Source organism: Lipotes vexillifer, unplaced genomic scaffold (assembly GCF_000442215.2).
Source record: "Lipotes vexillifer unplaced genomic scaffold, Lipotes_vexillifer_v1.1 scaffold791, whole genome shotgun sequence".
NCBI lineage: Eukaryota > Metazoa > Chordata > Mammalia > Artiodactyla > Lipotidae > Lipotes > Lipotes vexillifer.
Genome location: NW_006793445.1, coordinates 623,993 through 647,728, shown reverse-complemented (window position 1 = coordinate 647,728; position 23,736 = coordinate 623,993). Strand labels below are relative to the sequence as shown.

The 23,736-nt window shown below is 54.2% G+C and overlaps 1 protein-coding gene across 1 annotated transcript; it reads right to left on the bottom strand.

Annotated features, from left to right (window-relative positions):
• Positions 1–1,236: 1,236 nt before the first annotated feature.
• GRTP1 (growth hormone regulated TBC protein 1) lies at positions 1,237–23,524 on the bottom strand. Its single transcript, XM_007466360.1, has 9 exons — positions 23,478–23,524; positions 23,053–23,204; positions 17,698–17,856; positions 15,059–15,183; positions 13,000–13,096; positions 11,301–11,303; positions 9,182–9,354; positions 8,925–9,110; positions 1,237–1,326 (listed from the first exon to the last, which is right to left on the bottom strand). Exons 1-9 carry the CDS (start codon positions 23,522–23,524, stop codon positions 1,237–1,239), a joined length of 1,032 nt encoding a protein of 343 aa, XP_007466422.1.
• Positions 23,525–23,736: the final 212 nt, after the last annotated feature.

The following is a 23,736-nucleotide window of genomic DNA, read 5'->3' as shown; positions in this document are numbered from 1 at the left end:
GCTGGTCCTCTGGGTGGCAACTTGAGGAAAGGCCAGTCTTCAGTGGCTCAGGGGACAGATCACCCCATGGAAGATAGGCCCTTACTTGTTCCCCTGGGTCAGCGGCCGCCGAGGGGGAGCTGGGACCCTAGTTAGAAGAGACCCGCGCCCTCAGAGGACCCACAGGCCTTGCTGAGTGCAGCCTGCCTGCGGGTGGCCCTGTGCGGCCTGTACTGTGCAGCCGTCCCTTGAGACCAGGCTCAGTGGAGCAGGTCCCGTGAGGGACGCTGAGGTGGGGTAGGACGCAGCCACCTAGCAGCAGCCCAGCCAGCCGCAAGTGGCGTGAGCTGCGTCATTGTCCCGCATGTCCATCTCCACTTCTCTGCGGTGTGGGTGGTACAGGCCTGAGCCCGAGGGGAGAGACCAGCAGCTGGCCCGTCCTGCAGGGTCAGGTCTTGGCAGGCGTGGCGGGATTTGTAGCATCACACACGGTAGGAACATGTTAAGTTAAACCCAGAGTGGAGGTGGTGCGTCTGCCTTCGTGGAGCCCCGGGGAAGTGACGCGCCACAGGCCCTAGCAGTGCTGCTGGTGAGCTCCCACGGAGGGGAGCCCGTCACGTGGTTCCTTCTAGGAAAAGCGCACCTGTCCCCGTGTGTCCTGTGCAGGACAGCCTGCCTGGGCTGTGGGTTTCTCAGCCAGAGGTAGAACCCCCAGAGGGAGGGAGGCGGGGTCAGGGTGGAGGTCCAGAGCCTCCAGCCCCGAGAGGAGGGGTCTCGCTGGGGGCGTCTTCTCGCTCCAGGGGTCCGGGGTGATGCAGCCCGGATCTGACTTGCAGTCCTTAAATCCTACACACGTACATCTGGTTTATCCTTCACGTAACACGATAATTAAATCATTTGAAAAACTTACCTTCTACAGCAAGGTCACGTGTGCAAACCTCCCCTGGAGGCCACTGCTCTCCTGCAGGAAGGACGGTAAGTACTGGCACCAGCGACACTGATGCAAGGCACTGCTGGGGGTTAGTTTTCAGTGGCTGGTGAGCCGATGCAGACTGACAGGTGCCGACGGAATAAACACAATCGCACACATCACATATATATTATCAGTGTCTCAGGTAAAAATACATATTTAGAAACACGAAGAACTAGACTTGACGAGCTACGTTACAGAAAGAATTAAATCGCTCCCGGCTGGGGTGGAGGCGGAGTGTGTGTCGGCAGCACAAGGCGGGTGGCAGCCGATGCCCGGAAGGCTGGTCAGCCCTGCGCCAGCAGCCGGGCCCGGCAACGCTCCCTCAGCCTGGCGATGCTGGCCCTGGACAGGCTCCCAGACTCCGAGAAGATTTTCTGGAACAGAAAGGGATTAGTTTAGACCCCGCAATGCGTTTCCCCTTCCTGCCCCTGGTAAAGGCCTCAGCTGGGCTGAGGCCCATTGGTCAGTGAGTGGAGGAAGGTCACCTGTTTCCATCACTTTTTAAAACCAAAAGGATGTTAGTGACAGAATAACTCAACCATCAGCCCAGACACTGCCTGAAGAGTCTGCGGCTTCCCCATGCGGCCAGCTGGCCAGCCGCGGCGCTTGGAACACACAGCCCCTTTGACCTTCAACCCAGGAGGGCAGGGGCATGGGGAGCCCAGTGGGGTGGCCGGAGTTTGGAGCAGAGAAGGGTTTACTGCGGGGCGGAGCAAGAACGGGCGGCTGTGCCCCCAAAAGGCCCAAACTCCCGGAAGGGTTTCAGCAAAGCATTTTCAAGACCAGATGGGGGAGGGGGTCCCAGGGTGTGTGATCATCTCTGCACAGTTCTCTGGTTGACGGTGAGGTCACAAGGTCACATTATCAATCCTCAGGCGCCAGAAGGGCTGGGGGCGACACTCCTTCGTGGTTTTAGCATCTGTAAAACTCAGGAAACATGCATGAGATATGATTATCTGGGTACTTCAGAGGAGCCACAGCAGAGGAGATGGGGGAGGGGTCTGCCCTGGGAAGGCCCACAGGGTCTTGCTTCGTTACACTTGGGTCACGTTTAGTACTTTAAAAATTTTGAACCCAATCCATAAAAATGTCTCAGATTCTGAAGTCTGAGGCTCTGAGCTCCTGGAATTAAAATTCGGTAACATCTTGTCCAATTTTCATTCTTTTGGTGTTTCTTTGTTTGTGTGGTAAAACCCACATATTGGGTTGGCCAGAAAGGGCCTTCCGTTTTTAAGTAAAAATAAAAGACGTTTTTCATTTTCACCAAGAACTTTACTGAACAATGTATTCACCCTTTTGTTCCACTACCTTCTGCCATTTTCCAGGCAACTTCATAATTCCTTCTTCCCCAAACTTTTATCTTTCTGAGCAAAGAACTGTCCCAGGTGCCTCTTACAGTCTTTCAGGGAATTGAATTTTTTTCCATTAAGAGAATTTTGTAAAGACCAAAATAAATGGAAATCCGAAGATGCAACATCTGGTGAATACCGAGGATGAGTCAGAACTTACAAACTGTTAACAAGCTGTAACAGCTTTTGCCTGGTCATTAAAGAAACATGCGGTCTTGCGTTATCCTGATGGAAGATTATGTGTTGTTTTCTGTTGACTAATTCTGGACGCTTTTCATCGAGTGCTGCTTTCAGTTGGTCTAATTGGGAGCAGTACTTGTTGGAATTAGTCGTTTGGTTTCCTGGAAGGAGCTCATAATAGAGGACTCCCTTCCAATCCCACCATATACACAGCACCACCTTCTTTGGATGAAGACTGGCCTTTCAAGTGGTTGGTGATGGTTCATTTTGCTTGCCCCACAATCTCTTCCATTCCACATTATTGTACAGTATCCACTTTTCATCGCCCATCACAATTTGTTTCAAAAACGGAACGTTTTCATTACGTTTCAGTGGAGAATTGCATGCGGAAATATGGTCAAGAAGGTTTTTTTTGCTTAACTTACGTGGAACCCAAACATCAAAGCAATGAACATAACCAAGCTGGTGCAAATGATTTACGTTTGATTTGGAGATTTTGAGTATGTCTGCTATCTCCCACGTGGTGTAACATTGATTGTTTACAATTACTGTCTCGATTTGATCGCTATCAACTTCAACTGGTCTACTCGACTGTGGAGCATCGTCCAGCGAGAAATCTCCGGCACAAAACTTCGCAAACCACGTTTGGCACGTTCCAGCAGTCACAGCCCTTCTCCATACACTGCACAAAGCTTTTTGCATTTTGGTTGCGTTTTTACCTTTATTGAAATAATAAAGCATAATATGCTGAAAATGTTACTTTTTTCCTTCCATCTTCAATATTAAAATGGTTACACAAAAATTCACCAGTTTTGATGTCTTTTCTTAAAAGGATGCTGATATGACAGCAGTCACAATACAATCTAACAAAATTGTTTTTTTTTAAAATATGTCTTTATTGGAGTATAACTGCTTCACAATACTGTGCTGGCCTCTGTTGCACAACAAAATGAATCAGCCATATGCATACATACATCCCCATATCCCCTTCCTCTTGCGTCTCCCTCCCACTCTCCCTATGCCACCCTTCTATGTGGTCGCAAAGCACCGAGCTGATCTCCCTGTGCTATGCAGCTGCTTCCCACTAGCTATCTGGTTTACATTTGGTAGTGTATATATGTCCATGCCACCCTCTCACTTTGTCCCAGCTTCCCCTCCCCATCCCCCGCCTTGTCCTCAAGTCCATTCTCTCTGTCTACATCTTTATTCCTGCTCTGCCACTAGATTCATCAACACCATTTTTTTTTTTTTTTTAGATTCCATATACATGCGTTAGCATACGGTGTTTGTTTTTCTCTTTCTGACTTACTTCACTCTGTATGACAGACTCTAGGTCCATCCACCTCACTACGAATAACTCAATTTCATTCTTTTTATGGCTGAGTAATATTCCATTGTATATATGTGACACATCTTCTTTATCCATTCACCTGTCGATGGACATTTAGGTTGGTTCCATGTCCTGGCTATTGCAAATAGTGCTGCAGTGAACATTGTGGTACATGTATCTTTTTGAATTATGGTTTTCTCAGGGTATATGCCCAGTAGTGGAATTGCTGCATCATATGGTATTTCTATTTTTAGTTTTTTAAGGACCCTCCATACTGTTCTCCATAGTGACTGTATCAATTTATATTCCCACCAACAGTGCAGGAGGGTTCTCTTTTCTCCACACCCTCTCCAGCATTTACTGTTTCTAGATTTTTTGACGATGGCCATTCTGACTGGTGTGAGGTGATACTTCATTGTAGTTTTGATTTGCATTTCTCTAATGATTAGTGATGTTGAGCATCTTTTCATGTGTCTTGTGGCCATCTGTATGTCTTCTTTGGTGAAATGTCTATTTAGGTCTTCTGCCCAATTTTTAATTGGGTTGTTTTTCTGAAATTGAGCTCCATGAGCTGTTTATATATTTTGGAGATTAATCCTTTGTCCGTTGTTTCATTTGAAAATGTTTTCTCCCATTCTGAGGGTTGTCTTTTCGTCTTGTTTATGGTTTCCTTTGCTGTGCAAAAGCTTTTAATTCAGTCCCATTTGTTTATTTTTGGTTTTATTTTCATTACTCTAGGAGGTGGTTCAAAACAGATCTTACTGTGGTTTATATCAGAGAGTGTTTTTCCTATGTTTTCCTCTAAGAGTTTTATAGTGTCTGGTCTTACATTTAGGTCTTTAATCCGCTTGGAGTTTATTTTTGTGTATGGTGTTAGGGAGTGTTCTAATTTCATTCTTTTACATGTAGCTGTCCAGTTTTCCCAGCACCACTTATTGAAGAGGCTGTCTTTTCTCCATTGTATGTTCTTGCCTCCTTTGTCGTAAATTAGGTGCCCATACATGGGTGGGTTTATCTCTGGGCTTTCTATCCTGTACCATTGATCTATATTTCTGTTTTTGTGCCAGTACCATACTGTCTTGATTACTGTAGCTTTGTAGTATAGTCTGAAGTCAGGGAGCCTGATTCCTCCAGCTCCGTTTTTCTTTCTCAAGATTGCTTTGGTAATTCAGGGTCTTTTGTGTTTCCATATGAATTGTAAAATTTTTTATTCTAATTCTGTGAAGAATGCCATTGGTAATTTGATAGGGACTGCGTTGAATCTGCAGATTGCTTTGGGTAGCATAGTCATTGTCACAATATTCATTCTTCCAATCCAAGAACACTGTATATTTCTCCATCTGTTTATGTCATCTTTGATTTCTTTCATCAGTGTTTTATAAAGTTTTCAGAGTACAAGTCTTTCGCCTCCTTAGGTAGGTTTATTCCTAGGTATTTTATTCTTTTTGTTGCAATAGTAAATGAGACTGTTTCCTTAATTTCTCTTTCTTATTTTTCATTGTTAGTGTATAGGAATGCAAGAGATTTCTATGCATTAATTTTGTATCCTGCAACCTTACCAAATTCATTGATTAGTTCTAGTAGTTTTCTGGTGGCATCTTTAGGATTCTCTATGTATAGTATCATGTCATCTGCAAACAGTGACAGTTTTACTTCTTTTCCAATTTGTATTCCTTTAATTTCTTTCTCTTCTCTAACTGCTGTGGCTAGGACTTCCAAAACTCTGTTGAACAAAATTGTTTTGAATGAAGTTAAAGACAACTAAGTGCTACTAGAGCCATCTTACGGAGAAAACGACAAACCTCTTGGCCTACCCAATAATTTACATCCTAACCACTCCAGGTGTGTGGCTGGGTGGTGTAAGCTATGCTCACATGTTGGGCATCAGATCTCTAGAAACTTCTCATCTTCCCAAACCCAACTCTGTCCCCAGCAACCCCCTTCTGTCTCTATGAATCTGACTCCTCCAGGGGCCTCACATATGTGGAATCAGACAGTTTTTGTCCTTTTGTGACAAATTACCAAGCATAGTGTCCTCCAGGTTCATCCACGTGGTAGCGGGTATCAGGACCTTCCTTTTCGAGGCTGGATAAAATCCCACTGCATGGATGGACGACATCTTGTTTATCCATATGCATCTGTATGGGCATTCAGGACCTTCCTTTTCGAGGCTGGATAAAATCCCACTGCATGGATGGACCACACCTTGTTTATCCATATGCATCTATGGGCATTCAGGTTGTTTCCATGCCTTGGCTATTGTGATGCTGCAATGAACGCGGGCGGGCTGGGGTCTCTTAGAGACCCTGATTTCATTTCCTTTGGATAAGTGCCCAACAGTGGGATTGCTGGATCTTATGGTAGTTCTATTTTTAGTTTTTTGAGGCCCTCCATACTGTTTTTCACAGTGCCTGCACCAATTTACACTCCCACCAACAATGTATGAATAGGGTTCCCTCTTCTCCACATCCTCACCAACATTAGTTATTTGTGGTCCTTTTGATGACCGCCATTCTGACAGGTGTGAGGCGATAGCTCATTGTGGTTCTGACTTGCATTTCCCTGATGACGAGTGATGTTGAGCATCTTTTCGTGCACCTGTTGGCTATCTGTGTCTTTTTTGGATAGGGTCTATTCAGGCCCTCTGCCCATTTAAAACTTTTTAAAAAACATTTTGGCCACGCTGCACGGCATGTGGGATCTTAGCTCCCTGACCAGGGATCAAACCTGTGCCCCCTGCATTAGAAGTGTGGAGTTTTAAGCACTGGACCACCAGGGAAGTCCCTCTGCCCATTTTTCTTTTTCTTTTTAAAAAATTTATTATTTATGGCTGTGCTGGGTCTTCGTTGTGGTGCGTGGGCTTCTCTTGTGGAGCACGGGCTCTAGGTGCGCAGGCTTCAGTAGTTGTGGTATGTGGGCTCGGTAGTTGTGGCTCGCAGGCTCTAGAGCACAGGCTCAGTAGTTGTGGCGCACGGGCTTAGCTGCTCCACGGCATGTGGGATCTTCCCGGACAAGGGCTCGAACCCGTGTCCCCTGCAGTGGCAGGCAGATTCTCAACCACTGCACCACCAGAGAAATCCGCTCTGCCCATTTTTTTTTTTAATTTTTTTTTTTTGCAGTACACGGGCCTCTCACTGTTGTGGCCTCTCCCATTGTGGAGCACAGGCGCCGGACGCGCAGGCTCAGCGGCCACGGCTCACGGGCCCAGCCGCTCCGCGGCATGTGGGATCCTCCCGGACCGGGGCATGAACCCGTGTCCCCTGCATCGGCAGGCGGACTCCCAACCGCTGCGCCACCAGGGAAGCCTGCTCTGCCCATTTTTAAATGTAATTCCTTGGCTCCTTGTTGCACTGTGGTCTCTGTGTGTCTGGATGTTGACCCCTTAGCAGCCGTGGTTTGCAGTCTCTCCTGTTCTGTGAGTTCCCTCTTCACTCTGCTGCCGGTGTCTGTTGCTGCACAGAAGCCCTGATTTTGCTTTTGCCCTTCTTGCATGGGCTCTTTTCGTTTTGACTGCCTGCAGCAGCTCGGAAGCCGGTCGGGGCTGTCGGTGAGCAGACTAAGCAAGGAAGAAACCAGATTTGAGAAGTGGAAGCAGGAAGGGACTCAGACTTGCTTCCAGTAACAGAGAAATTGCTTCACAACGAGGAGGAGAGAAGGTGCCTGAGGGGCGGGGTGGGAGCACCTGGGAGCAAGTTCCGAGCGGGCGATGACCTGAGAACAGACTCTTCAGGTGGGTTCAGCTGTCCTCTTCCCACTACGCTGCTCTCAGCTGCCAGTGAGATCACGGCGTTCATTCTCAAGGAAATTCTAGATGTTCTCAGGATTTCAGAGAGGTTTGACCTATGAACTGCAGTTTTGCTGAAATGCATATACAACTTTGTAGCGACCCCTGAGAAAATAAGACCAGGGCCACCTCCCTGCCAGCGTCCCACGATGGCCACACCTGTCATGGGCAGACATGTCTTTACGCGGTGGCTTTTCTGCCGTGTGGGGAGACCACCCCGCCAATCCTCTGCGTCCACTCAGCTCACAGGGCCCAGAACGCCTTTGGGCCAGAAAACCAGCCACACCCACCGTGGACACACGTCTGCCTGCAGCCATCACACAAGCAGGCCAGGCGCCCGCACTAACTGAGCACCTACTGTGTGCGGGGGCCCTGCTCCACACAGACTCGCACCACCTCGGAAGCATCAGCCCGAGTCCAAGGGCCGGACGCCAAAGTTGCACTGTCTGACTCTATTTGTACCAAAGTCCAGGAGGCCGAACCACGGGGACAGAGCAGGGCATTAGCTGGGGCGCCCTTTGGAGAGAAGAAAACGCCTGGGCCCAGTGACGCAGCTGCACCACCCGCTGAGTGGAAGGCACTGAAGAGCTCTGAAATCTCCAGGTAAAGGGTGAATTGTACCAGGGCCTTCGTTCACTGAAACCAAACACCTAAACAGCCCTAGGCTGCAGGACCTCCTCGCCAGGGGTCTCATACCCTGGGGGGTGGGGGAGGGGTCACGCCATCAGTGCAGCTGTTTCAAACGGGAAGCTGAGGAACACAACGGGCCGGGCGTCTGGGTCAGCGCTCCCCTCTCCCAGGGTCACTCCAGGCCTGGGCTTCGCGTCCTCATCCCAGTGTCCCTGTAAACCCCGCCCCCTGGCCCGTGCCTTCCCGCAGGCCTGTGGGACGCAGCATCCACTTCGTTCACTCAGGTGATCTGAGCTGTCCACACGGCCTGCGGCAGGCCCGGGACCCAGCGGGGAGGGACAGACAGGCGTGACCCCACCAAGGCTGGAGAGAAGTCAATAGGCGTAGGGCTGAACAGAAATGGGGGGCCCGGTGTAGACTGGGTCATCAGGAAAACCTGGGATGGGGGCGGTCACCTCCCAGGCCAGGGAGAAACCAAGGTGTGGATGCGACGGGGCTCCCTGTGGGGCCCCAGGTGGCACCCAGCCCCACCCCTGGGCTGACGGCGCAGGAGGGGAGCAAGGGTGAGCACCCTGGGTCTGCCGGGCGCCCCGGGCTCCAGGAGAAGCTGGCCAGGAAGGGCTGGAGCCCCTCCCTGGGCTGCTTAGCGGGGAGGGCTGGGCAGCCCGCGCAGGGAGGTGGCACGGCGCTGACACCCACCCGCATGAAGGTGTGGCATTCGGTCACGAAGCTCCCTCTGGTGATCTCCTTGAACTTCTCACAGATGTCAGGGACGCTGGTGGCTTCCAAGATCAAGGCCTGATGTTGCTTGATGAGAGTCAGCGCCACCCGGAAGATGATCTTGGAGCCCTCGTTGAACAGACAATCCCAGATGCGAAGCACGGTCTGCAGAGGAAGAGACAGTGGGTCAGCGCGTGGCCGCCTAGTCGGCCCCAGTCTGAGCCAGGCACCCTCACCTCCACGGGCAGGACGTCCACAAACAGGCAGATGAACCAGCGTGACACGACCAGGGTCCACAGCAGGCCGTGACTGTCCATCAGGGCCCCCACCGCCGGCAGCTTGGTCCTCACCAGCTCCCCAAGGACCTCCTGGTCCGTCTTCAGGCCTAGCATCGAGGGGCTGTAGTAATCTGCACGGGGACAGGGGAGAAGCGGGGACATGGACCCCACAAACCACAGCCCCTGACACCCGCGACCCTCACTCCCCCTGAGCCATGAGGGGGGCCACGCCCAGGGACCCTTTCCAGAGGATGACCCAGGGCAAGATCCCAGCCACAGGGATGCAGGAACTCCTGGGAGCAGTGCCCAGAGTGGGGCCCCGGGTCCCAGCACTCCGGACAGCAGTGCCCCGCTGGGCATCCGTCACAACCTGATGGAAAGCAGGGACGTTTGCAACCCAAGATCAGGCAGCCAACAGTGGGTGCAACCAAGTGTCCGCCAATGGATGGACAGGAAAACCGAACGTGTGAGTGTCCTGGCGCCCCCCCAAAGTGTCCTGGGCACCCCCCTAGCACAGAACACCACCTCTCTTGTGTCACGTGTCCTATTTTCCTCTCATGGAGAAGATGCAGGTGAACGTTACAGGAGAGCATCAGACAGACCAATGCTTCCAACCGCATGACTGTCTTTTGAATGGACACTTTCTTGCCAAGGAATTTTCTAGCTTAATGTCACGTATTATAATAAATCTTAATGCTTCAACTTTGCTATAAAAATAGGAATAAAATAAAATAATAAAACGGGGTCTTCCCTGGTGGCGCAGTGGTTAAGAATCCACCTGCCAAGGCAGGGGACACGGGTTCGAGCCCTGCCTGGGAAGATCCCACATGCTGCGGAGCAACTAAGCCCGTGTGTCACAACTACTGAGCCTGCACTCTACAGCCCGCAAGCCACAACTACTGAGCCCACATGCCACAACTACTGAGCCTGGGCTCTAGAGCCCTCGAGCCACAACTACTGAGCCCACAGGCCACACTACTGAAGCCCACGTGCCCAGAGCCCGTGCTTCACAACAAGAGAAGCCACGGCAATGAGAAAGCCCGCGCACCGCAATGAAGAGTAGCCCCTGCTCGCCACAACTAGAGAAAAGCCCGCGCGCAGCAACGAAGACCCAACACAGCCAAAAATAAATAAATAAAATAAATAAAAATTAAAAAAAATAATAAAACAGGAAAACTCGGTACGCGTTCTGTGCCCGCTGCCACACACAGTTTGGTCATTCACCACAGCAAAGGGAAAGACATTCTTGTTAATTAAGTATTTGGGTTAAAATAGAATCATTATGAGTATCGACACGACATCACGGTCACACCACCGGTTTTCAGAGCACATGCACACGCTAAACCACACTCAGTACTAAAGACCTCAGAAATCAGTTACTAGAAGCCTGTTCAGTTATAAATACCTGGGACTGAAGCTTCCTTCCCTCCCATACCCTCCTCTCACTTCTGTTCCTAAACCCTAGGGCCGCTGGCTGTCCTGTCCTCTCAACTAGCAGTGCTCTGGCTCTGGTCCCGGGGGCAAGGGGCAGGCTCCGCTTCCCGTCCTGCAGGGTGCTGAGCTGTCTCAGGAAAGCGCAGTGGAGACAGCGGATTTGCGGAGCTGTGAGCACAGCACGGCCTCGTTCTCGGTTACAGACAGGCTTAGGGCAGCTCCCAAAATAGTCAAGGTCACACCCCAAACCCTCCACAGGCCTGAGCCCGTCACAGGAGGGTCACTGACACCCCCGTGCCCCCATCTGCCGTGAGCCGCTGATGGCGAACCCCAAGGGCCAGGCCCCGCCTGCAGCCGCCCTCAGCCTGGCCGGCCTGTGCACAGATGCCAAGGACCTTCTCCCTGATCCAGGCCACTCCCAGGGTTGCCCCACTTTGCAAACAGCCCAACGGCTGTGTCAGCACGTGGAGAGGGGAGTGCTGCTGCAGGGGCATGTGGGCCCGGGGGGCCCGGATACTGTCGCCCCCACAATGAGCCCTGCCCGCCCTTGTCTGGGCCACACCTTCTGGCTTCAGCAGGGCTGCTCCCGGGAGCGGCAATCGTCACCTGGCTCCTCTGTGTCTCAAGGGGAAACGGGTCAGACCAGCTCTCAGGACGCAAGTGTGTTCGTTCATAAATGGGCTGACTCATCACCAATGTGACATCCTGAGCTGGCCCGGCCCATCCCACCCCCCGTCCCTTCTCTGCAGGCTCAGCAGTCTGAGGGCAGATAGGGTAGGGGTTCCCCAGAGGAAGAGACCCAGACATAACTTTCTTGACCTAAAAGAAGCCATTTTAGATCTGGGCCATCCTCTGATCTGAGCCCGGCCACGAAGCCCTGTCCTTGCAGAAGAATGGGCCTATTTGCATTGTAGTTTAGTTTGACTGAACCTAATAATTATCAGAAATGACATTTTAGGGTCTTAAAATAAGTCTGTGCAACGTCCCACCCCCGGGGGGCCACCTGGAGCCCTGCTTTTCTGTTTCTCTAGGTCGGCCCTTACGGCCTCTGTTGATCTCGGTCCCGCTGCTGTGTCACCACCAGGCTTTTAGGCTTTGTGCCCTGATGTTCCCCAAACCCCCAAAGAGCACCTGGAACTGGTCACGGTGGGAACGTTCAGCGTAATGCAGCCTCCGGCCTAACCGAGCGAACGGTGGCCACGGAGCCGTGTTGGCGTTTTGTCTGGAAGCCTGTCCATGTTCTCGCTTGACAGCCGTTCAGGCTCCGCCGTGAAGCCGGGGCAGCTGCCCCCTCCGTCCTCCGTCCCCGCGGGCGGCACCCCCCAGCCCTTGTTATCAGCGGCACAAGCCCGAGGAGAGGCCCCCTCTTCACGGCACCGCCCAGGCTCACCTCCTGGGGGCACAGAGCTGTGGATCTGAGCCCAGGCCTCCGTGCCGCCAGCCGTGAAGGGGACTCAGTGGTTGGCGTGTGTGGTGTGGCTGCTCCGTGGACCAGAGGAGAGCGGGTGCAGGCGAGCCTGGAGCCTGGACGGGCCCCGGCTGCCCTCGCATCTGAACACGCAGCCCCCAGGACGGGCGGCTGCTCTCCTGGGTGGTCCTGGGCTGAGCCCGGCCCGACCCAGGAAGGCGGGTGGGGGAGGAGGGGGAAGGAAATGGGAGGCGGGCACAGCAGACAGGACCACCAGGGCTCATCGCGTGGGCAGCCGGAGCCCGTCCACAGTCACCAGGACTTTGCCAGCGGCTGGACCAATCACTGCCATCGTGGCTGTGGGGGGGGTCACATCTGCCCAAGTCCTCTCCCACCCCAGACGGCTCCGGCCACTTCTTGTCCCAAAGGGACCCTACTCTGCAGCTCACCGTCTACGCGGCGCATCACAGAAATCGGTGGTGGTTTATTCACTAAAACAATTAACATTCAGTAATAAACAGAAGAGTAGAAATGCGTGAGAGGAATGATCTTCACCTCGAAAGCAGTAGCCACAACAGCTGACGGTCACTGTGCCCATGGCCATTCACGAGCCCAGCAACGAAGGCTACAGAAGCGCGGCCGCTCGCCAGTCTGCTCGCTACGGCCGCGACAATCCCCACGGTCCAGACGCCAGCGGCGCAGACCCGGACGCGGAGCTCAGAGCCCGCTCAGCCACGTCCGGGCCCCGAGACGCAGCGCCGCCTGCTGGGACCCGCATCTCGCGCGCTCCTGTCTCAACTCAACTGCAAGAAGGTTTTTGACCTCGACTCTCAGACAGCTCCTTCTGTTTCGTCACGTCTTGACTTGTCAGTGACATCATTTTGGCAACACCAGAAAGCGACAGTTCCGCTCTTACCGCGAGGACTCAACGTACCCGGGAGTATCCTGCCAACAAGGGCGTCCAACAGCCAGAAGGAGTCCTCTTCACTCCTCGTCACCAGAATCAGATGCCCCGCGAGAAAGTTCATTCCCTGAAATTAGACAAAAGAACCAGAGAAACTCACTGAGGTCTGGACCACCTGCAGACTCTGTAATCGCCTGGCTAACTGCTAACTTTCCGTTTTCCTGGCTCTTCCCTAAAGCTTGCCTGATTCTGGAACGACCCTTCAGTGGAGCTACAGCGTCTAAGGCTCTGCCATCTAGTGACACGTGTAGCTGGGCCCATGACTCCTGACTTAGAACAGGCCAGGGCCTCGTGTTCATGAAACTGTATCGGGGGGAAACTACACCGGCGACCACACTTCCTAAGAGTGGTAAGGCGCGTGGTCTGACGCTCGGGGACGTTGAAGTGGAATCTCGTGATAGAGCCTATTTGGGGAAATTCAGGGTGCACAGCGCCAGGGGGCAGACGCTGCCATATACACACAGTTCAGGACCCTCAGCCGCCGGGGGCGGGTGGACCCGGAAAGTAGCAGCGGTGGCCGAGCGCCAAGTCAGCGGCCCTCCTGCGAGACTGGGTGTCGGGTGGCTTCCACTTTCTTCTTTGCTGCTTCTCTACAACTTCTAAAATAACCATGTATTTCTCTAGCAATAAGGGGAAAATCCAGCCCTTGTCAACCAACAAGTTAAATTTGGACGCAGACACACCCCCCACAGAGGCTACGGGTCACCAGCGAGACAGCCATGGAGAAGCCAGCCCCCCGACCCCCGGACCACGGACTCCTGCCTGTGGGGCTGAGAGACGATCGACTCCTGTCCTGTGCACCTCTCAGCTGGTGGCACGATGTCACGGCAGCCACAGGAAGCCCATACGTGTGTGTGTGTGTGTGTGTGTGTGTGTGTGTGTACATACATGTGTGTATTTCCCAAAAGCCAGCAGAGCTTTGGCATCAGGCTCAAGTTTAAAACTGTGTGGGTTATTTTTTAACCCTATTTTTAAGACTCACAAGAACAGCAGCTAGAATAATCTAAGGACAGTTTCTCAGCCGCCCTGTCTCCCCGACTCCTGAAGGCCAGCTCCTGCCCCAGGACAGGATGTCAAAGGCAGTCGTAACAAGTGACAGAGACAGGGATTACCTCGGAAGAACAGATCCGCCCAGCTGCGTCTTTCCCGCAGGTACCCCCTGCGGAACAGCGGCCTGAAAACAACCTGGGAATCACACCGGCCGCTCTGTGAACGGCGTCCTCACGTGTCTTTGCTGCTGGTCTTTTCAAAGCTCCCGCCTCACTCCTTCCCGCGACCCCCCGTCCCCCCAGAGCCGAGGCCACACTACGTGCCGTCCACACAGGACAGGAGCTGCCGGGGCCGCCCCAAGTAGGCGTCCGTGTCCCCTGCCCCCGGCCCGGCGCTCGTGGTCCCAGCGCTCGTGGTCCCAGCCCTGGAGCCACTGGGGACCATAGGTGCTACCGCCCAGGGCCTGCCTTCCTCTCGGGGACGCTTTGGCCCGGCCTCCGGCTTGGGGGGCACAGGGGCCTCGCACGCAGGGACAGGAGCCCCCAGCCGCAGCCCCTGGCCCCTGCCCACACCCGCCGGGACCCGGCAGCCTCCGGTCCCTTCGCCTCCCGACCCAGCTCCCCTTGCTTTCCGGGCCGTGAACACTGTCCCTTCGATGCTCCAGAAGGAGAGTCTCCAGGGAGGAATGAGAACTGATTCCTGCCACCTGACGGGCAGCTCCGCGCAGCAGGAACAAAGCAAGACCCCTGTCACCTCCTACTGCCGGCTGATCCGGCTTCCGGAAACAGCCTCGAAGGGCTGGCCCACCGCACGCGTGCACGCTCAGACACACACACACGTGCCCACCATCTGCACCAAGACGAGAGGATGCTGGTCACCGCAGCCCGTGTTCACTTCAGCTGTTTCCCCTCCCCCCCGCCCCGTCTCCGTGGGCTGGCACCGCTGGGAGACGGTGAAGTCCCAGCCTGTGTCGAGGGGGACCTGGCAGCCCAGGACCAGGCTGATGTCCCTGCTGGGGCTGCGGGCGCTGGGGGCTCACCTGGCAGTAGCCCACGCCACGGTTGTGGTGCCCGTAGGCCAGCAGCACGTTGTACAGGGTCCTCTGCAAGCAGGGGTCCGAGCCCTTCCGGAACCACACGTTGTCAGGGAAGGTCCTGTTCATGTCTGTGAGGAAATCCGTGGCGCAGGCCGCTCAGGGCTGGGGACAGAGACGGCTCTGCGACGGACCCGGACCCTTCCTGACGTCCACCATCAGCCGGCCTCGGGGGCGCAGAGGCGGCCCCCCGGGTCCCCTGTCCCGCGGCAGCCCAGCCCGGGGACACAGGTGGGCACAGCAGCCCTTCCTCTGGAGTCAGCAAGGACGACAGAGCGAGGTCCTCGGATGAGGTCGGGCTGCTCGGGCCCTGGCGGCTCCTGCCGTCCCCGCGCCCCCCGCTTAGCTGGGGATGAGGTGGGGTGACAGGTGAACAGGTTACATAAAACTCTGGAGAATCTTCCCAGTTCTGAAGACTGAACACATAAGGAGGCAGGATACCCCGAGATTCCCGTTTAGAGAGAAACAGACAAAAGGGAAAACTGGGCACGAGATAAACTCATTGCTGCCGGCTTCTGTCTGCAAGACAGTCCGGCAGCCTCTTGCTGCTGCTTGGCCCCCCTCCCCGCCCGGGCCGGATGCCTGCCTTAAGGAGCTGCAATCCTGTGAAGCGAGGACGCGGGCAGAGCAAGGAGGGCGGGGGTCAACTAACAACTGCTGGCCCTGCTTGGATCAGAGCAGTGTGTCCACGCGACAGCGGGACTCTCGGACACAGCTGACAGCTGGAGGCCTCCCCACTGCTGCAGGAATTCTGCCCCCGGGCTCTGGCCCAGGCCTGGTCTCTGCCCACAAAAACCAGCTCTGAGCCGAACAGCACGCTGCCTGCCTCAAAGCACGTAAGTTTTCATTGTACGTTTTTTACAAAGAAGAGTTTTTCCCTGGAATTCTGAACCTTCCAAAAACGGGCATCCACCACAGGGAAATGTGTGCTTTTCACTAATTCAGACTAGAGCGATCAGTGCTCATTGCTACATAATGTTTTCTATGATGAGACGTTTCTCCGTGTTTTGCAATCTCTCTACGCCTACCCCACTGCCACGCTAGAGGCAGACACAGCGGGACGTTTGGTCTGCACTTTTGTGGCACGAAGCACCCGCTCTGCTGTCCCTATAAAACGACTGATCCAGACCCTTCGAAAATAGACCTAGAATCATCACGTGACCCAGCAGTTCCACTTCTGCGCATGTACCCAAAACACTGAAAGCAGGGTCTCAGAAAATTACTTGCACACCCCCGTTCATGCAGCATAACTCACAGTGGCCAGAGGGTGGAGGCAGCCCAAGTGTCCGTGGACAGATGATGGATAAACATGACGCAGTCTCTACACATAACAGAATGTTGTTCAGCTTCAGAAAGGAAGGGAATCCCGACACACGCTCAATGTGGGTGAACCTTGAGGCCAAACCTCGAGGCCGTTACGCCCAGTGAAATAAGCCGGACGCAAAAGGACAAATACTGTGTCATTCCAGCCATATGAAGTCCCTAGAGGCGTCAAATTCATAGAGACAGAGAGTGGATGGTGGAGGCGGGGGAGGGGATGGGGAGTTAGTGTTTAATGGGGACAGAGGTTCAGTTTGGAAAGACAGAAAGGTCAATTTTTTGTATCCAAAAACTCTGCACTAAATAGATCCTTTAAAATTCATTTTTCAAACAAACAGCCACATTCTACTTTATTTAACACGATCAGCCTTCGCTTGGACCTGAGGTCTCTTCCCACCCTGAATCAGCACATCTGGCCCTGCGGAGGGACCCCCACATGTGTGCCTGCAGGGTCATGGCAGCGTCTGTTCTGAGCCCTTTGGCCGGGGTTTGCTGTGGCATCAGGATGCAGCCAGCAGGCTCAGCACCCCAGTGCCCCCCACCCCGTCTTCAGCTCTGGGATCTGAGACCCCTACTCCTCACGCTGGGGACACACCACTTTCCCAACGTTACAAGTCAGTCCAACCTCTCTGACATTTAAAGTAATCAAATTTTTAAAATGAAGCATTTAAATCTCAAAAGCTGTTACAGTCAGAAAGGCAGCCGCTTTTCCTAAAAATCGAATTATTCCATCCAGGTTAAACATTTTTTTGAGTACTTTGAACTTTCAAGAGCCTATGAGCCTATCCCTATGGGACCAGTGAGGAAATTGGAGGAAAAAGAAGATAGAAGCCCCAAAATACGAGCAACCCTGGACACTCAGAGTATGACATAAAGAGAGGTCTCTGGTGTGTGGCTTCCTGCACGCGCGCAGCTGTGTCTGTGAGTCCGCGGGGGTCACCCAGCCCACGTCCCTCCTGTACTGACTGCTGGCTCAGCGGCCTCGCGTTCCTGGAGGGATTCTTCTCAGAAATGCGGTCTTCCTGGCACCATTTTCCTTACCACCTAGCTAGACACGCAAGTATTTCCTGAGCCAGAGTTCAAATCACTCTCCCCTCGTGAACGCCCGAGTTTTGATTTTCTTTTCAGAAAACTGAAATCAGTTGATGCATCTTTAACCACATAACTTTCCTCATCAACATCACAACATCACCGGCTGCTAACACAGCTTCCTTCTGGGGGTGGCGCCCAGCCCGCATACCCCGGGGGGCGGACCCGCGCGTCACCTGTCCTGATGGCCTCCTCCAGGCTGCCATCCTTCTCTCCCTGGAGGAGACGGCGGTAGTAGCCGGGGTTCCGGTCCATCTGGGCCTGGGCTCCGCTCACCCCCATCCAGACGCGGGCCCGGTGCTCCAGCGGGACGCCCTTCCGGATGTAGCGCTTCACTGAAACGGAGGGAGGGGCGGCTTTACACAGACCGCTGGGCGCTTCCTGAGGCCAGAAACCACAGAGTTTGCTTCTGGCTCTCGCCGAAATCAGTCAATCAGACATAAAAAAAGGTGCGAGGCTTCCCTGGTGGCGCAGTGGTTGGGAGTCCGCCTGCCGATGCGGGGGACGCGGGTTCGTGCCCCGGTCCGGGAAGATCCCACGTGCCGCGGAGCGGCCGGGCCCGTGAGCCACGGCCGCTGGGCCTGCGCGTCCGGAGCCTGTGCTCCGCAACGGGAGAGGCCACAGCGGTGAGAGGCCCGCGTACCGCAAAAAAAAAGAAAGGTGCAAAACCTCACGCACCTCCACCAAACTGATACATGCGCTCATTACAGAATTCCGTTCTCCGTCCCCAAGCTGAGCACAGTCCGGAGGCTACAGCAGCCCTGGTACCTCTAGCTCGCTGTCAGCACAAGAATACGGGCTGCGAGGGTCACCTCCAGTCCCCACCCTGCCCGCCCCTCGGTCTGTGCTGGACGCCGAGGCACCAGCCGTATTTAACCAGCCGTAGACCGTATAGGCTACGGTCAAGAAAAGCAGTATCGCTAAAATCTTGTAACTCAAACTGACGGTCACCTGTGCGGGAGCACCTGAAAAGAGGCTTCCCGGGGACCAGGTCGAGCACCTGCCTGCTCCTGCGAGGGCGTGTGGGACAGGAAACACACGGCAAACGTGTGCAGAAGAATGCGGGATGATGAGGGATGCCCAGAGGAAGGAAAGGACAGATTTTAACACCATGCGCCAAAGGCAAAGCAAACTCCAGAAACCCTCTGCCAGTTTGGAAGCGTGTTGTAGGATCGCGTCTGGGCCAGAACGTCTTGGCCAGCGTGGCTTGGTCTGGTCATTCTGTTATGGGGACGTGACGTTTCTAAGTCTACCCTCCAACTCAGTACGATCTACAGGAGCCCTCAGGGGTCAGCGTGACCAGCCGCACCCAGAGAGAATCAATCCTGTTCAGCAATAGCAAGGGGACGGACAGGCCAGGCCTAACTGGGGAGGGGCCGTTCCCACTGAGACGGAGCAGAAGGGATCAACAGTAACTCCATGTAGGAACAGCAAACCGCTGGAATAAAAACACTGAGACAGTATCAGAAGGGATCAACAGTAACTCCATGTAGGAACAGCAAACCGCTGGAATAAAAACACTGAGACAGTATCACTTACAATAGCACCAAAAATGAAAGGAGAAATATTTAGGTATAAATCTAACAAAACACCTGCAAAGAGAAATCAAAGAACTACGTAAACGGAGAGAGACGCCAATACACCTTCAGGATCCCTCCCGCTGCCCTGTAGCTGCCGCCACACCCACCCAGGCCTCTGCTGACGTCCCGGCCTGCAGGTCAGCCGCCCAGGATCACGCAGGAGGGGCTCCTGAAGGCAACCGACTGCCCTGAACCTTACCTGTGGCGGGGATTACCTGACTGTGCATTTGTCTACACTCATAGACCTGTACGCCAAGAAGAGCGAATTTCACTGCAAATTTTTTAAAATTAATATAAAGTATAAAAAGGAAAGTGCACACTGGTTAAACCCCTCACACTGTGCCTCACCAGCCCCAACCTTGAGTAGGCCTCAGTCTCTTAACCTGTGAAATGGGAACAAAGCACAGCCCAGTGCCTGAAATACAGTCAGGACTCGGGGCTCTCGGCTGCCCGTAAGAGCAGTAACGACACCCAGAAGTTTCAGAGAATAAAGGCTTCTGTTGTTTTCGTTGTTTGTTACCTGAATTTACTAAGTTTCTCTGGAAGAGAAAGAAAACGGTTTTCCCATCCTCAGAGACTGATGCTTCCCCAAGGGCAGGGCTAACCCGTGCGTCCTCAGGAGGACATTTGGAGGAGTGTAAAATACATGGTAAAAACTGTTGGCAATTTTTTAAAAAGAAGCTAGACGCAAAGAATTAACTCCCCGCTGTCTGCCCCCAAAAGTTAAGCAGATTCCCAGGTTTTTCACATTTGCCTTTAAAATATGTTTTGTAACTTCATTCTCATTTAGATGGTGCTAATGCCGTAGCCCACTGGGCAGCAGACACAGAAGAAGCAAACGGGACAGAGCTTTTCCCTCACCAAGTGCCTTCACACCAAGGCGGAAAGGAACGTAAGGGTAGCTTCCAGTTCGAGCCCTGAGAGCAAGCGATCTCAGGCTCCCGGTGGATACTCGCCACAGACAAAGAAAAAGAAAAAGAAAAGTGTCATCGTATCCACAGCTAGCGTCCTCAAGCAGGGTGAGTTTCAGCTGTCATCTGAAGACTTGCTGGATGCCAGGATTTGTGGGTAATTGCGTGACTGGAGACAAGACGGAAGTCCTCTCAAAAAAAGAGAACAAACACAGTAGGACCCAAAAAGCCAGAAACAGTGAAGGCCCGGGAGCAAAGGTGGTCTTCGGGCGTGCTCGCTGGTGTCAGGGTCAGGGCTCCAAACTCAGCTGCCTGGCTCTGACCGCGCAAGCTGGTCCCACAGCCCTCAAACGGCCTCCCTTCCCTGGGATGCCACACCCCCGACGACACTACGGCCAGCCCAGAACGTCTGGCAGGAAAAAACTGGATGTCCATTTCCTGGATCACACGTCCACTGCTGTCTACGCCGACTGCCCCTCCCTTGGAGCCCCGTGGGTGCTGCAGCCTCCCTGGCCGTCACACCCGGAAGCCACACCAGCTCCAGCGGCAACGCCCTGGCCCACAGAACCCTGCGAGCCCACATGCCTCTCGCTGGATTTCCTGAAAGAACTTCAGGTCACTATGGTCTCCGGTTCAGCTCGACGGTGAACCCCGTCCCCAGGCCAAAGGCTCACCAGGGATCAAGTATATTTGCTCCTAAACCTGTATGCCAAGTATACTCGCTGCCATGATCAGACAGTTTAACGAATGTTGCATATATTTTTTAAAAATTAAAGCAAAAGGGCTTCCCTGGTGGCGCAGTGGTTGGGAGTCCGCCTGCTGATGCAGGGGACGTGGGTTTGTGCCCCGGTCCGGGAAGATCCCACATGCCGCGGAGCGGCTGGGCCCGTGAGCCATGGCCGCTGAGCCTGCGCGTCCGGAGCCTATGCTCCGCGATGGGAGAGGCCACAACAGTGAGAGGCCCGCATACCGCAAAAAAAAAAAAAAAAAAAATTAAAGCAGAAAAAGAAATAATTGTTATTCCAATAAAAGCAAGTTAAATTTTCAGAAAAAGTTGATAAGTGCTCCAAAGGGCAAAAGCAAAAGCAAAACAAAACCTTTAAATCAGACACAACCTCCAAAGTGGAGGAAAAGACTAAAGATCTGGAAGGATTCTGCATTAGATTTGCTTTTACTCCCGATCCACCTGGAAAAAAAACCCCGACACTGGAAAATAGATACAACGCGTTAAGTACGGTTCCGGCAGGAAAGATACAGAATTGGTGGACCCTCCCTGTTCAAAGAAAAGATGACAGGATAGAATCAAATGACAAAATCAAAGAGGAATAAACATGCACGTGTGTTTTATATAAAAACAAAGGCTTATGCGCACATGTGCATCTTGCAATGATTCTCTGCATTAACTGACCTCTGGGTCAGCTGGACCCCTGGGTCTATGTTGGACAGGAAGTCTTCTCCTGCATTAAAAAGCAAACGACGGCCCGAGAGTGCACCCTGTTCCTGGGGGGACGTGGGACAGTTGCCAGCGGTCACCTCTACGGGAGACTGGGGCCTGGGCAGCAGAGAAACTCAATTCAATTCACATCTTTTAGTGTGATTAAGATTTCCCATGTGCAAAAATTAAGTTTATTTTTATATATTTGTGTGTAACGTTTAAAAACAAATCAAAAGGGAAAAAATGAAGCCGATGTCTGCTGGAAACACGTTAACACCAGCAGCAACGTACGGATGGACCTCGGCGTACAATCATGCAGGATATTAGCTTCGGGGTCTGGAGAGCAAGAAGGGTCAACCTTTGAGGTCCCTTCAGGCTGATTATATGAAACGCTAGTTTACCCATGTTTTTACTAAACACTGCCCACCAGTAACAGCCTTGAGGAGGGAGGGCCTGGTTGAGGGTGAAGCCCGGGGTGAGGCCGAGGTCCAGGTCCACCTGCCTCCAACCCCCCACCCCCGCCGCGTTAATCCCACACGTATTTCCCAAGCATCTCCTGCGTACTGGGGCCCCTCTGGGGGCCCCTTTAAAGGCAAAAATTGACCTGTCACCCCCTTGCTTAAACGCTGACTTCTCTCTGCCTGGTGGTGCAATGTGTGCCCACCTGTGACCTGGTGCAGGGCCCCTGTTCCACCGCCGGGCCCTCCTCACCACACCCCTAATACTCTGGTCACAACTCAGTACCTGGTGGCTGGGACCCCCGCCCTCACCCCTTAATTGTCATTAATGTCCCATGTCAGGAAGCCCCAGCAGCCCCTCTGCCCCACATACTTGAGTTTCCTTAGCTGCCTGGGGCACATTCCCGTCCACCCCTCACCACCTGCCCGCAGGTACCCACGGTCTACCCTCTATCCACAGCGTGAGGAACACTGCAGGCAAACACTCCATTCATTCATTCAACAAACACTGAAGCAATCATCCATCCAATCCAGCCGGCAGGGAGGGGTCTTTGATCCCAGCAGGGGAAACAAAGGATAAAATAAGTAGGACCCACACGGCATAAGACAGGGAGGAACAGAAAATAGGCAAGGAAAGGACAGGAAGTGTGGGGCTGTGGGGTGAGACGGGAAGGCCTCCTGGAGGTGGCATTCCAATCCAGACCTGAAGGAGGCGAGGGCACAGCCTGGGGCTGGGGAAGAACCCCAAGGAGAGCAGGGGAAGAGGTGGGGGGTGTGCAGGAAGGACCCCGCTTTCACTCTGCGGGGGTCAGGGAGAGCTCTGCCCAGAACCGCGCAAGGGCACAGCCCTGGCCACTCTCATCTGGAGGAGCAGGAAATCCACCTTCTTCTGGAAAGAAGGCAATGGTCTCCATCCATCTCAAAGGACAAGCAGGCCTCATGCCGGAGGGAAGAAAGGAGGGCCTGCACCTTGGGCGTGCAGCGCCCTCACCTGTGAGCCTGCGCGGGATACGAGCCGGGCTCGCGGCAGCCTTCCCCCTGAGACCCGAGACCCGAAGGAACCCCAAGCCCTGACCTCCCTGGCGCGCCCGTCACCCGTCGGTCGGGTCACTTGTTGCGCGCCTGGTGGATCAGGCTCCGAACTCACGTGTCATACTCTTCTGGACACCACCGCCTCCCTTTAGAAGTCTGGACCATTTTATGGCTCTTCTGGTGAGTATCGCCAGATAGGTGGAAAAAAATTCTTCATAAGCTGCATAATCAAAGTCCTCAGGCCTTTCAAACCCGTACGGATCGATCCTACGACACAAAAAGACCCAGAGTAAAGTTCCGCGCGCACGTGGGACGTGGGACCTGCGGCGCCCGGGGCCCCCCGTGGGGGGCGCGTGTTCCCCCCACACCCTCCCGGGTGCAGGAAGGGGCGGCGGGCCGAGCGCGGGCGCGTGCGCAGCGCAGGGGCCGCCCAGGGGCGCGCAGGCGCCGGGCACCACCGCCCCCGCCGGCTCCACGCCACCGGCACCCGCGCCCTCTCCCCCGGGCTGGGCCAGGGGCGCCCGGGCCTCGTGCGCCTACCTGGGGATGCGGTCCCGCGCCGTCTGCGCGCGCCCCGCGGACTCCATGCCGAAAGGGGCGGGAGGGGGCGCCCGGGCCGCGGGGCCGGGGAGCCAAGTCCACCTCCCGGGACTCGGGGTGCCTCCGGTCCTTCCGCCGGGCCGCGGGCGCCGGGAGGCGGGGCTGGCGGCGGGGGAGGGGCGGGGAAGGAGGGCGAGGGGGAGGAATGGGAATGTCGGGGGAGGGGGAGGGCGGGGGCGCGGCTGGCGCGGGCGGGACG

Bases quoted from the DNA above. Each gene is read 5' to 3' on its own strand.
- GRTP1 (XM_007466360.1), bottom strand. From the start codon at position 23,524: ATGGAGTCCGCGGGGCGCGCGCAGACGGCGCGGGACCGCATCCCCAG. The intron at 23,205-23,477 runs GTAGGCGCACGA...TTTGTGTCGTAG, and splicing joins GCGCGGGACCGCATCCCCAG to GATCGATCCGTACGGGTTTG. The intron at 17,857-23,052 runs GTGAGTTCGGAG...CCTCCGTTTCAG, and splicing joins TGTCCAGAAGAGTATGACAC to TGAAGCGCTACATCCGGAAG.